Source organism: Drosophila yakuba, chromosome 3R (genome assembly GCF_016746365.2).
Source record: "Drosophila yakuba strain Tai18E2 chromosome 3R, Prin_Dyak_Tai18E2_2.1, whole genome shotgun sequence".
Classification (NCBI taxonomy): Eukaryota; Metazoa; Arthropoda; class Insecta; order Diptera; family Drosophilidae; genus Drosophila; species Drosophila yakuba.
Window position 1 is genome coordinate 15,729,060 of NC_052530.2, and position 13,849 is coordinate 15,742,908.

The 13,849-nt window shown below is 41.6% G+C and overlaps 1 protein-coding gene across 1 annotated transcript; it reads left to right on the top strand.

The window, feature by feature from the left end:
- Nucleotides 1–588: 588 nt before the first annotated feature.
- Nucleotides 589–2,142, top strand: LOC26534506 (peptide tarsal-less AA). Its single transcript, XM_015192583.2, has one exon. The coding sequence runs from the start codon at nucleotides 1,373–1,375 to the stop codon at nucleotides 1,469–1,471; it is 99 nt and encodes a 32-aa protein (XP_015048069.1). The 5' UTR covers nucleotides 589–1,372; the 3' UTR covers nucleotides 1,472–2,142.
- Nucleotides 2,143–13,849: the final 11,707 nt, after the last annotated feature.

The following is a 13,849-nucleotide window of genomic DNA, read 5'->3' on the forward strand; positions in this document are numbered from 1 at the left end:
CCACTTTTCCTTGAAACCCTTCTATCATTAACAAGAAAAACACAATTTTTTCGAGTGCACTTTGCCTGGACTATACTAAATTTGGCCACAAGATAGACTCTAATTAGCTGCGGGCCTTGAAAGAAGGTGGAGTCTGCTGCCTCAGGATCTCAGTCTGACAATCCAAGGACCAATGGAATTCCAGGATAGTTCCTACCTGAGTTCCTCCAACGCACACACACACACACGGCCCTCACACATTCGCGCACACACTCGCGCTCACCTGGACGTGTGAGCAGAACGAGGGCACTCGATCAGAAACAGCTGTTTCGTGAATGAAATCCAAGTGGGTGCGAGCAGACCGAGAGAGAGAGCGAGCGAGAGCGGAGAGAGCGAAAGCGAGAAGTGCTCTACCTGGAAATGAATGAAAATACGATCGTGATCATCTCCGCACTCGCTCTCACCCACTCGCCTAAGAGAAAGGTGCTATTAAGAGCGCGGCGCACCTGCCATATATCGCTCTCTTTTGCACTCGCTCCCGCTCTTGGAGCCCTCGACTGCGACGCCGGCAGCGACGTCGAGCCGGTCGAGCATTTAAGCTTACGACTTGACGAAAATCAAATCAAAAGATCGACAACATTCGACGAGTGCAGATCACCAGCTAAAGAAAACCAGCTGAGACGTTAAAAAAGTCCGCAGATTTTCACGTAACGCCTTAAAGATTTTCCGTGCGGTTCCCGAAACATCTAAACATTATTAATAAACAATAAAGAAATTTGTAGTGTCAGTGACTCTTGAACGCACAACAAAAAAAACCCCAAACACACAACCAAACGTGACTGTATAATCAGCCAAGAAACCCAACAACTGGTGGTGATAATAAAAGAACTTACAACAACAGCGGCGAGAACCAGTATAAAGTTCAATATCGCGCTGATTCAAATTAAACAAAGGAGAATCGACAGCAGCAGCATCAGCGGCAGCAACAAAAAGCCAGCTCGGTTTTGTCATTCAAGTATTTTTGGTCAATACACGGCATTCGAAATGGCAGCCTACTTGGATCCCACTGGCCAGTACTAAAGAAGCTATACGAAGTCAGCTGAACATCGTAGTCGTACACCTCTTTAGCAAGCCCAATAAATCACAGATCTTCGCCATGGCCGCCTATCTGGATCCCACTGGTCAGTACTGAAGAAGGAGCAAGCCAGAAGAAGCAGCTGTATTTTGAGTTTCAAGCCGAAAGTGATCGTAAACAGTCTCAAAATGTCGCACGATTTGGACCCCACTGGCACCTACTAAGGTTCTGCCACTCAGCCAAGCATACAAGTACAAGGCTACTGCCAGGAGAAATACTATCTCTACTTCAAGAGTCCCAAAAATACAATCCTACAACATGCTGGATCCCACTGGAACCTACCGGCGACCCCGCGACGCGCAGGACTCCCGCCAAAAGAGGCGACAGGACTGCCTGGATCCAACCGGGCAGTACTAGACACTGACACCCCGACTTCAGAGCCCCATAAAGCCCGTGCCTTATCCAAAAACTCTGGGCATGATTGGGGGAGCGCGCTGGTTGCGCGTTCGTGGCCGCGAGGAGACTTCCAGCTGCCGGCGGAGGAGAAAGCTGGCGATTGGGGCTTCCCATGAGAGGAGCCCTGCGATGCAGACTTTTGTATTTATGTAGTTTTTGCGTAGCCTACCCATACCTATTATATTAATTATTTATTATTATCATACTATTTAAATTAAATACTGTTCATTGCTGTTCACAAAACACCGAAACGCACACATTAATATCCTATATTCTATATTGTATCACACATACACCATATATGTTATATATATATATACTATACACTTGTAATTGCTTCTTCAAATTGGAAAAGATTACGCAAAGAGTATTACGTTTAGTGTCATATTTCCCGAGCAAATCTTCGTTTGTTTAAATTATCATTTATTTATTGCCAACGATTTGTAATGTTCTTTTTTTCTCTCTCGTCGAGAGCAAGGAAATTCATTCGGAGCGAGAAATTTTGTTTAGATCTTAAGCGTTTTAAGCTATTTATATGTCTACACCTTCGACCGACATCCAGAGACCCCAAACACACACCTCTCACACCCATTTAAATATAATATTAAAAGAAAACCATATTTAAAACTGAACATTTTGAGTGAATTTTTTTCCATTTGCCGGTGGTTTTTCCATCGATCGATGGGTGTATGGATGGACCAGCTACCAGCAAAAAATTGTCGCATTAAATTACAAGATTTTCCAGATACACATACACATGCCCACACACACACGGACACAGATCTCTTGGGGCTCCGCCGCGGACAAATTGCTGCCGGGGGAGCATAAAATATGATTTTCCAAACGGCCAGCGCATATTTGATGAATCTGTGGGCATTAATTAATGTCACTGGGCGGTCGCCGGCGGCCAAGCGGCCTGGAAATGATCAATAAAAGTGGAAAACGCGGAGGGGGTTAATGAAAAACGCATTTCCCAATGCAAAAATATTATCCGGACAATCGAAAGAGCGAATCTCGATCGGGCAAGGCTTATGCGGAAGTAAAAGTTCAATGTTCGTTTGTGCTCCACAAGTGATTAGGTCAATAATAGCACAACAACTACAGCCGAGAACTGGTGATTCTGAGAGAGTCAGCGAGAGATCGCTGTTTTCCACTTAAGAGAGCAACGAGCTTTTCACGCGCTCTGCTTCTGCCGCTGCCTCTGCCTCTGCCAGCAGGTTTTTCCAGCAGGAAGTTCCCCAACAGAGACACAGTATATTTTTCGACAGAGAGCTGTGGAAAACGAGAGAGCGACTATTAATAGACACGCGCACATAGCTTTTCATACTCGTGTATCAGTATGAAGTTCAGGGAAATCCACTCGCAGCGAACAGCTGATCGCCAAGGTTGCTGCGCGGCCGGCGCTGATGACGTCGCCTAACGGAAAGCTTTCCCACTCGCTTGCCGATTCGAATTGAAAATGCAATTGGGCGATCACCTCGGCCAGATCAGCCAGGTCGGGATCCCATCCCATCCGATTCGATTCGACTGACCCGCCTGCAATCAGATCTTCCCAGGAACCCACACGCGCGGTGACCCAGTTAAGTTAACACAACAACTTGTCGCCGATATGAATGAATATCGCTTTCAGCCACAGAATGTGTATAAGCCAACTCATGTCCAACCGAAAAAACAGCCAGCACACGTCAGGGGCAAAGGGAGTTGGGCGACTTTGAATACCCTGTAAAATCAAAGGTTCCTTGAAATCGTTAATCCCGAAATATGAATGTGTTTGTAAGAGTCATCAGACTTTGTGTTTTTATTACTTTTTTAACAAAAATTTTAGTATTATACCTGATCAAACCCTATTTATTGGGATTTAATATATTGATTGTACATATGTATGATAAATAGCTAAGTTTAGTATAGTACTTAGGTACTATACATACATACATATGTAGCTCAAGTTTAAGAACTGCACATTTAGCTAAATATATTTCAGACTCTGCATATCATCCATTTTCCGAAATAAATCGAAATAAAGGACTACTCTGTTTTCATTACTTTTTTCTGCGCCAAAGTGAAGTGCGAATTCTGGAAGCAAACTAAGCCCAAAACACTCGGCAAGAGTATCCAAATTGAACGAGCAAACGAAAAACCGATTCCTCATAACCGCAAGCAGAACTTTCTAAGTGAAAGTTGGCCGGGGATGGAGCTACTAGAAAATACTGTCGGTGTCTCGGACTCATCGCCCGACTTTTAGTCAGTCATTCAGAGTGCGACGGGATGACAGCCCCCTTCAGTGCCGCCCCCGGATCCAACTTCCAACTTCCAGCTCCCAACGTCCCACACACAGATACTCACTCACACACACACACACACACACAGACGCACACGCATACTGGCGAACGTATAACTTGACCTACATTTGTGCAAGACAATAACAACGAAAAAAAGCAACAAAACACACACATACAAAACAAAATAACAAAATTTACACACAACGCTCTGAGAAAAGAAAAAAGAAAAGGCAAGACATTTCCAACGGTACATGAGCTGCTGGCCGGGTCTGAATCAATGTTTATATATGAATCGGCAGGGCTTCGGATTCGGAATCGGAATCGGAATCGAATTCGCTTTCCGATTCACAGGCCTCACTCACTGGGCTTTGTTTCTGCCCAAAAGTTATTATCGTAAAATTGATTTCATTGAAGTTGCTGTCTTCGTCATCGTATCGACTTGGTTTGGTTTGGTTTGGTCGAAGCTTTTGCACATACTTGTATATATGTATCTGTATCTTGTAGTATGTATGCTATACATCGCTTTCTGGTACACTCCGCTTATGTATTTTGATAATTAGGCGAAAGGTGAATAAACCCATTGGCTCGATGCCGCCGCTCCGCGTTCAATTTACACATTTTGGTATTTTGGTAAAAGAAATCGAGTCAGCAGACTGCAGCCCGTGGATCGGCGATCGGCGGTTCCGCATTGGAAAATGCTAGAAGACACCACAAATAGAAAGCGACAGTGGATGTCAAGTCAATCTGGGACGTAAACAGCTCTCTGGTCTTCATTAAAGAGAAAACTATTATATTTTCTGATCACATTACAAGAATTGCTTGTTTAACATTTGTGACATAAAAAACGTACACAATAATAGGGATATTTCACTTGAACTGATAATTTCAAAAGGAGTTGGTTACTATGCGTCATATTTTGCTTAGGTGTATCTAAAATTCCAATCAAACATCAAACATAAATCTTTTGAAATCGAAAAATTCGGAGTACAAGTGTGATCGGTTTTCTCCGCCGAATTTTCTACCATTTTCCTGTCACCATCTGGAAACTTCACAGATCGCCACCTCCTCCAATAATTGCATTCGAGTAAAGTCCACGATCAGTGCCACAAAAGCTTCTCTTTCACTGCCGTTTTTCCTCGAGCGGAAGAAACAACAACTTGAAACGAAAGATAAACAATCAACAAGCACTCTCACTGCTTTTGGGGCAACTCGAGGCGAAAAGGTCAATGACATGGTCCAATTTCCAGAAGACTGAAGACTGCTTCGTGTCGGCGGGCATCTGCTTTCCGTTCGAACGCGCGTTGTTTTCAGTGTAAACAACGGCACCCCAATGAAGACGACAACGACAAGAGCAATGGAACGCGCAGTCCGCTAGCGAAAACAAATTCAATTCACTTTCTATTCCAATGAAAAATCGCTCAAAGCTCTGGCGGCGTCTTGGAAACGAAAACACACACAAAGATCAACAACAGTATCAACGAAAGTGGTAGACCAACAGCAGCAACTCTGGTCTTGCTCTTGGTCATACAACCCATTGATCTTCAGTCGCTTTCAAGTGGGGTAAACAACGGAGCACGCCTCATCAACAGCAGCAACATCAGCGCAAACGATCGGTACACTGCGGAAAAATCGGGGACCAGGGTATTCCCCACTTCGTTTCATCAGGGATGTGAAATCAACAGTACCGATCTTCAGCAAAAATCTACAAATTATGAATGAATACACTCTATTCTTTAACTAGTCTCATTATATTTTCATTATTATACTTAAATACACTTAATGAGTCAACTAATCCTAATTACTATGAAGTGAAGATATTTCATTTCCAATGAAAAGCTAAATTTTTGTGTGAGATCCTTGAATCCTTTTGGACCGATCCAAGCACATCAAATTTCTTTCAGTGCGTCATTTGAAAGCGACTCCAAAACTAACTTTTAATGTTGTTGTCTTTTTTGGCTTTAACGGTTTCCGTTTTTTGTGTTAGTTGTTGTTTGTTTGTTCAGCCAGCAGCCACACTTGTTGTTGTTCGTTCATTTGAATATCTAGTGAAAATTTCACCCAGACAAGTGCCTTTTGTTATATATTCAGTTTCAGTTTCATCTCCCTGCGTACCTTCAAAAATATGATAGTTTCTCCTAATTTGCAAATATTTCTTTTTCTTTTTTTGTTTTTGTTATTTTGGCAAAGACAACACAGAAAAAGAGAGAAGATAAATATTTAAAATATTTTTGAACTTGTTTCGCATAGTTTTGCGGCGATTCACGTGTCAGATTCAACATTTCGGCTTAATCTGGCCTTAGTCATCAAGTGGATTACATTTGATTCACCACAGGGCGTATGCGCAATATGCAGGCAAAATGGGTCGCCTGCTTTACAAAGGCAGCATAAACACAAGGCGGGGATTTTGGTTTTCCCCGCACTCAATGCAGACTTTGGCCCGCGGCCAACAAGAACCCAGGACTTAATAGGCCAACGGGCCAAAATATGCACCGTGGGGCACGTACGTTGGATGGAAAAATGGCAGGAGGTGGAAAAGCGCAGAATGAAAAGTGAAAAGTTTGCCAGCGACAAAAGAGACAGTCGCGCTGGAAATGTCTTGGACTTGGTTTTGCCAATTGCAAATTACGTGCCATTAACAGCCAACAATTGCTGACGTTTGGTGTGGGCCGTCCTACCCTCTCCTCTTCAAAGCCCATTTCCATTACCATTCCCATTCGCATTCGCATTCGCAAAAGTCACCCACTCACTTGGCCACTTTCACGTCTAATGCCAAAACACGTTGCAATTTTCATTGCTTGGCACTGACTTTAGGCTTGTTGGCCAAGTCCAAGTTAACCAATTGCGCAGCCTGTGCCATTTGGCGAGCAAAAATATCTGATATCTGCCAGCGCTTCGTGTACTTAGTTGCTGACGGCTGTTTTGTGTTTGCAGCCACTATCAGTGACGTCAGCAGTGGGCGGAAGGCGAGGGGGTGGCGCAGCACCTGTGCAAACCTGGCGAGTTGGCAAGTAAATTGCGTAAGTAGCTGTTCCTCAGTTTTTAGTCTCAGTTTCAGCATCTCTACTCACGCTAACGCCAGCCCACACGCCCACTGGCAGCTAGATTGTGTAATAGAAATAAGCACATGACAATTAATTAATAGCACCCAAAGTCGAACGCACGCGCCTACAGTCCGCAGTAAAATCAAACGAAAATAACTTCGAAAGCAGCCAAGTTCGCCGTTTTTGCGACAATTCAATTAAAAACCTATTACACATTGTTTTTGGCAGCGCGGAGCCCTTGAATGGGGTACATTAAGTACCAGCTGCAAATGAAAATGAAATACAAAAATATTTATATATATACATAATTTTTTGGGGTTTCATTCTTTTGAACTGCTTTATAGACTTTAAAACCTTTAATTATAAAAATAATATATTTTTCTAGAATGAATTAATTAAGAAAAATATTAAACATCACAATATAGAATTAGATGATTATAGATTTAATGTAATTTCCCCCATTAAACCTTGTTACAAGCCCATTAGAGTAATGCGAGTTCGACCTGCTGAAGGTGTCGGCATAACTCATAATTGTTTTAGATGTAAAAATATCAAAGTATTTGGCCAAAACAGACAGAAAGAGCTCTTAAGCTTGGGCTCCCCAGACGGCAAACGAAACGCGAGCTGGCCAAAAGACACACACACACGCACACACACACACTGTTACCAAAAGCTGGCTACCTGTGTGTTTGTACACCTGTCAGGTGGGACTCTTGTATGCCTTTTGTTTTTCCCTTTAATTTTTTTTTTGAGGGAGCTGAAGCTGAAACCAATCCATCTAGCGCCTCCTCTATCAGCATAACAATTAAGCTTAAATACTTTTTGCTTACTGACTGGCCCCAAAATGGGATTATTCACACTTCATTAGAGCCATGTGAAAATGTATATTTAGTCGCTTTCATTTGGGGTGCTTCAACCTGCATGTGGCTATCAAAATTCATTCAAACGCCAAAAATCCAGAAGAACGAGAGCTGGTGGCTACGTGACAATATTTTATGGCACACGAGAGTAGAGAAAATCAAATGCAGATCAAAGAAGACGAAAAAATCGCTGTAAATGTAAATGTAAATGTATTTCGATCATTAAAATGTTAATTTCGGGCTACGTATCCATAAGATACAAGTGTATCTTTCGAGTGAGCTTTCAATGCATTTGGCTTGGAATATTTCCCACCTTGTGGGCACATAAAATGTGAATTCAAATAGACGAAACAAATAAAAATAAAACATAAATAAATAAGCAAACACACTTACACAAAGAGAGCGAAAGAGACGGGGCTAGAGAGCCAGCATAGCAACATACAACAAAAATAAGTTCATTGAACTATTTGTGAGCTTTTTTGTTTCTGTGTGTGTGTGTGTGTGTGTGTGTGTTTGTAGAGGTGTTTGTCTTTGTAGAGGTGTGTATCTGAGTTTCTTTAGTTTTATTCGTGGATTATGGTATCATAGCACATAGCTTCTTCTTCGAAAGGTTTTCGTCTGCCGCTTCAGTTGATTTTTTCTTTTTCTTTATTTTTTTTTTTTTTATTTTTATTTTCATTTTTTGTTTGAGGTGTCATGTGCTTCTTTTGGGTCTTGGATTTCGGCCTTTCTTTGCCGGCCATCGTCGATGGTAATGTAAACTTTTATAATGAAATTAAAATTGATAGCAACACTCAACTGTGATTAATCACACTCTTAAGTGGCTTGGGAAGTCGGCCCTTTTCCTGCCAGTCATTGTCCATCCAGGAATGCCCGAAAACCCAGCCCCGATTAACCCATTACTGCCAGCCCGTAGTCGCGAGTCGCGACATTTAATTCGCCATAAAAAGGGGGTGCGACCTTGAGACTAGCAGGTGAGAAACACATTAAATGCAAGTCCTCTGTCTGAATAAATCGAGATTGAAATTAAATCTTAAACAATACGAGCATTTGGACCGAAAGTATTCCTATCGCGCACTCATTAAACACAGCAAAACTCGTCTGCTTGCTGGCAAACAGAATGCACTTAATTAACTCAGCTTCAAATAAATTGCGGTTTCGAAAGTGTATTTGTGCATTTTGTATCCCAATAGTCTTGGGACCACGCCAGACGATCCCTGGCACATTACTCTTATTTTTATTATACTTCTTTGTTGCGCAGATTAGCACCAATTAATTACTGTATCGTATTTTAAGCGAAACAAGTATTTTGCCTTGTTTATTGTTATTTCCCTCGGGACACTTTTTTTGGCAAGAAATACACCCAGAAACCAGAACATGACGTAAATCGGGGAGCTGTAGCCAATTACATGGGAATATTTTGGAGCTGAATGATCTAGTTAGCGATCAATGCCGATTAAATTAGAATAAATAACAATCGTATATTTATTAACAATCAGCATGCTGGAATCATTTGTTGGAACACTTGCTATCATTTTCGATTCGGATTAGGCAAATTAGTTAACAATAGATGGTGGAGTACTAGTTATACTAAAGCAGTTCTTGGATGAATGCACAAATAAATTTGCAAACATTGGGCATTTCATTATCTATTTCCCTTTCAATCGAAACTTAGTCAGAACAAATCATTCAGGTTAAAATTCTTTAATATTATTAAGTTTTACTGACAGCATTTTAGATTTATTACTTCCTTTGTACGAGTGACCAAGTTGACATTACACATGCTCACGATCGCGACACTGCGCGAAAATACAGGGAGGCAATCACCCCATTTATGGCATGTGTCGCATAAAAAGTTTGGCTTTTGCATAAGCCCGATCAATAGCCATGTAAATGGCCCAAAGGCCGTTAATGCACAAAATCCATAGACGTACTTTCCTGCACCCCTTTAAGTACTCTTAACTCCCCTGCAGCCCCAAAATGCCAATACTCCCCCATTGTTACAGTTACCACCTACGGCGAGCAAAGCCGCTCGCTGACAACATAAATAAACAATTAATAATTTAGATATAAATTAGAATAAGGCGGGGAACACCAGTTTACGCGGCAGAACTCGTGCCACACTCGACTTCGCCTCAAAGCCAAGTTCAATATCAAACAACACGCGCGGTGCGCGAGCTTGAGATCAGTAAGCTCAATGATCGGATCGCAAAGTATCGCACAGTATAATAGTATAATAGTATCTGAAAAAGACGCCTAGTCATAGTTACACACACTCGCTTACACACACAAACACACGACATCATGCCGATCTAATGGAGAACAGGAAGCATTACGGAGATAAAACGCCATAAAAGGCGATTCGCAATAAATCAAAATTAGCAGCATACAACTTTGGGCCAAAACACACACGCCCTTTTGGCCGCGGCCAAAACTGCCCCTTCTCCACCCTCCCCCCTTCGACGACATCGCCCGGTTCACTCTGTCGCTAAGTGCAGGCTGCAATCAATGCCGTAATAGCAACAACAACAATAATAGCAACAATAACTACTATAACAGCAACAACAATAACAACTTCCGTATTTCATGCGCTGTAATTTAGCTCAAGTAACAAAATGCAAAGCCAAACTAAATGTTGACGGTGACGCGACGCGAAGCTGAAACTTTTGAGCTGAGAGCGGGCAGATGCACTGCGCGAAAAACTGTAGTCAAAGTTTGATTTATTTTCCGTAGTATTATTGAGAGTTTTTTATAAATCACGCATTTGCTTTGATAAGTTCCCATAAGTTCCAAAGTACATAAGCCGTATAAACTGAATATATATAAACTTATATGCACATGTAAAAATTAAGATATTGTTGATTTCAATCTATTAAAGATTTAAGACCATATATTATTTTTAGTCTGTGCATAAAACTATTAAAAATGTTTAACAAACCATGTTTAACCATCTCAATGTAATGTACTGCTGGATTGATAGGGTATATCTTTGATTGTTCCATTACTATTTCCCATCGGGAATCAGATGCCAGACCGCTTCAAGTTGCCCAAATATGAGACAGTACTAACTATAGATTTCTTTCCGTCTGCGATCTGTAAGCCGATTCGAGTGCAAAGTGCCAGCTGTAAGCTGCAATCGAATATTTGCGGCCCAAAGGCGACTCTTAGCACGTCTGCAGTCGATGGCCAGCCAGCCACTCTGTGCGATTTGAGTCGATTTGGTGTTTACATACAAATTGACATAATTTGTTTATAAATGTTTAATGATCGACTGCCGACCGGGCCCAGACGCGGACTGTTTACTATTGGCCATTGTGCAAATACACAAATACACAAATACGAGTAATATGCGAGGCGAAGAGAACATGCTAATGCAGATATCAAAATCCGCACGAACCGCTGACATTTGCTGCCGTTAATTGAGATACTTAATGCACCTGGGCCAAGACATGGCAATTGTTCAACATCATTGGAGGCAATTTATAAGAAATTGATATTAATTAATTGATTGAACGCCGACGCACACAGCAATTCGATTTATTTACAAGTCTAACCCGTTGGCAAAGTTCACCAGTCCGGTATCCAGAAAATCGTGCGATTAAAACTGGATATGCATATCCTTAACTTTTTACTTGTATAAATTGTAGAAACGCTGAGATTATCGTATTGATTGCATAACACACGAATCATCAGCCAGAAGAAGAAGAGCACAAATGCGCTCCCGGGAATATTTGGCGCAAAAAAATAATAAAGGGGAAACAATTAATTAACATATTTTTTTTTACCAAGTTGTCTTGACGAAAGCCATCCAACCGTTTGCATATAATTAAGGGACTTTGTACGTAAGAGCATTAAAGTTTGTAGCTTATAGCGGTGACTATTTAAAATAAGTTTGTTATTAGGATTCTATATCCAATTAAATGAATGGGGGGGAATCGTCACAGTTCTATGAAAGTTGATCTAAGTCGTATTTTTAGATTTCATGAAAACCATTGTTAATCGTTAGTTGAAAGGATCATAAATAACCGAATGAAAGAACAATCCAATCTTAAGCAAGTAAATAAAATAAAATCAGTACAAGTACTTTAATTAAACAATTAAAGTAAGTGTTCGGCACACTTTCCTCGCACTCTGGTTTAGCCCCTCCAAATATATATTTATACACTCAAACAGCTAATGGGTGGCTCGCACAAAAAAAAATTAAAACAATACCAAAACCCAACCCAGTTGCGATCAAGTGACGCAAATGAAGGCACCATAAATTGTATACATATATATCAGCGATATATCGAAATCGACCCCCGGGCAATACGTGTACATACATAAGTGCATTATTAGCACTTTCATGGAACTGAAAATGGAAATGGAAATGTCAAATGGGCGCTGGACACGGAGTGCGTAGAAGTCATAGACTGGCGACCAAAGTCGAGTAGATCGGTCTATTGATCGGTCATATTGGTACATATATATGTACACATACTGTTGGCTGGCCTGGCCATTACAATTATTATTACATATCAACATTGGTAGCATTCTTACATACTTAATACATTATTACAGTAATTTAATAACATGTTCTCATGGTCAACCTGCTGCCCCGGCGGAGTGGAGTGCCAAGTGGATTCCATCCGATCCAATCCGATCCGATCCAATCCAATCCGAGTGCTGGGGCTGGAGTATCGCCACGCTGCATATTTTAAAGAGCTTACAATGTAGAATCCAGAGCTGGACCACCGCCAACAACTAGAGGAGGTCATAATGAACGACACTTTACGGGCAATCCGGCAACCGATCCATTGATGGCTCAATGGGGTTCCGATCCGTTCCAATCTGTTCCCGGTCAAATCAAATGCCCAACAGATACAGCATAGATGTAGATACAGCAACAGGTACAGAGACGGATTCAGATACAACCATCAAATATCACGATTTTCAGCTGTCACCCTGAGTCGCCTTAGATGCGGATGCGGACATTTGAGATAGCTTCGGCTTGGCTTGGATTGGCTTGGATTGGATTGGCTGGTGGAAAGTGAAAATGCATCGGTCTAATTATAACACGTGATTTCATCGGACGCGCATGATGTATGCGCAAGTGCACCAGATCCAGATCCGGCAACAACAATGGCCCACAACCTGATTGCACTCGTATTTGGATTTGGATTCGGATTCGGATTCGGATTGTCTTGGGAGAGCGGTGGAGCTCAAGTTCAATGTGGAAGCGGCTAATCCGAGCCGCCAGACAAGGCGAACCCTTGGAAATGGAAGCGCCTCACTCGCTATCTAATACAGCGAGGAAAAAGTTCAAGTCTTAGATAAAAGAAAATTATAAGTGAAGAACAAAAGTATTGCTACATTTTAAATTTAATTTATTAAAGTGATTGTTTTCAAAGCTATTTCCTTGTGTCCTTTTTTCCATTCAAGTTGTACAATGAAAAGATTTGTTAGTGATGCACGTAGACTACTTAGAGTCACATACTAAATGGGGGCTCCCTTATGAAGTTCGACCCGAAAATGGGCAGTTATTTCTCGCGGTGTAGGGGGCCTCCACCATGCATCCGATACGCCTCTGGACACCCAAAACCGCAAACCTCGACGTGCAAATGTCTATGCAAATGGGACACCCTCGGCACTTGGGATCCCCTCCCCCTCGCCATCGCCCTCACCCGCAAATAGGCGGCTTTTGCACAAACAATTCCATTTCGCTTTTAATTTCTTCGCGCGGCGTTTTTCGTGTGTGTTTGTCAACTAAATTGGGTCTAGTTTATGCGGTTTTTATGAATCTGACCTTAGTCATGATCATGAAACGCTCCACGCTGAACCAATCCGCTGGGTTGCAATTAGGGCATGAATGGGGAAACTCAGTGCCAGTTACCCACTGAAAAAAGAGCCTGGAAATTGGATAACAAGAGCAGGAGATTACGGTGATTGTATGAGCTGATTTCAAATGACACTAGTGCTATACATATACATATATGACAAGAAATATACAAACATATAAAGTGCATAAATTGAATATTCAAAATTGATGTGTAAGGAGTATATTGGGTAAGTTCGCAGTCTTAATCTTACGGAAAAACTTTTAGGACTGACGCAAATGGCCACTACCTTAATTTAATGCGAATATTTTACTTCACTGAAGCTAACGAACCTAAATCTTGT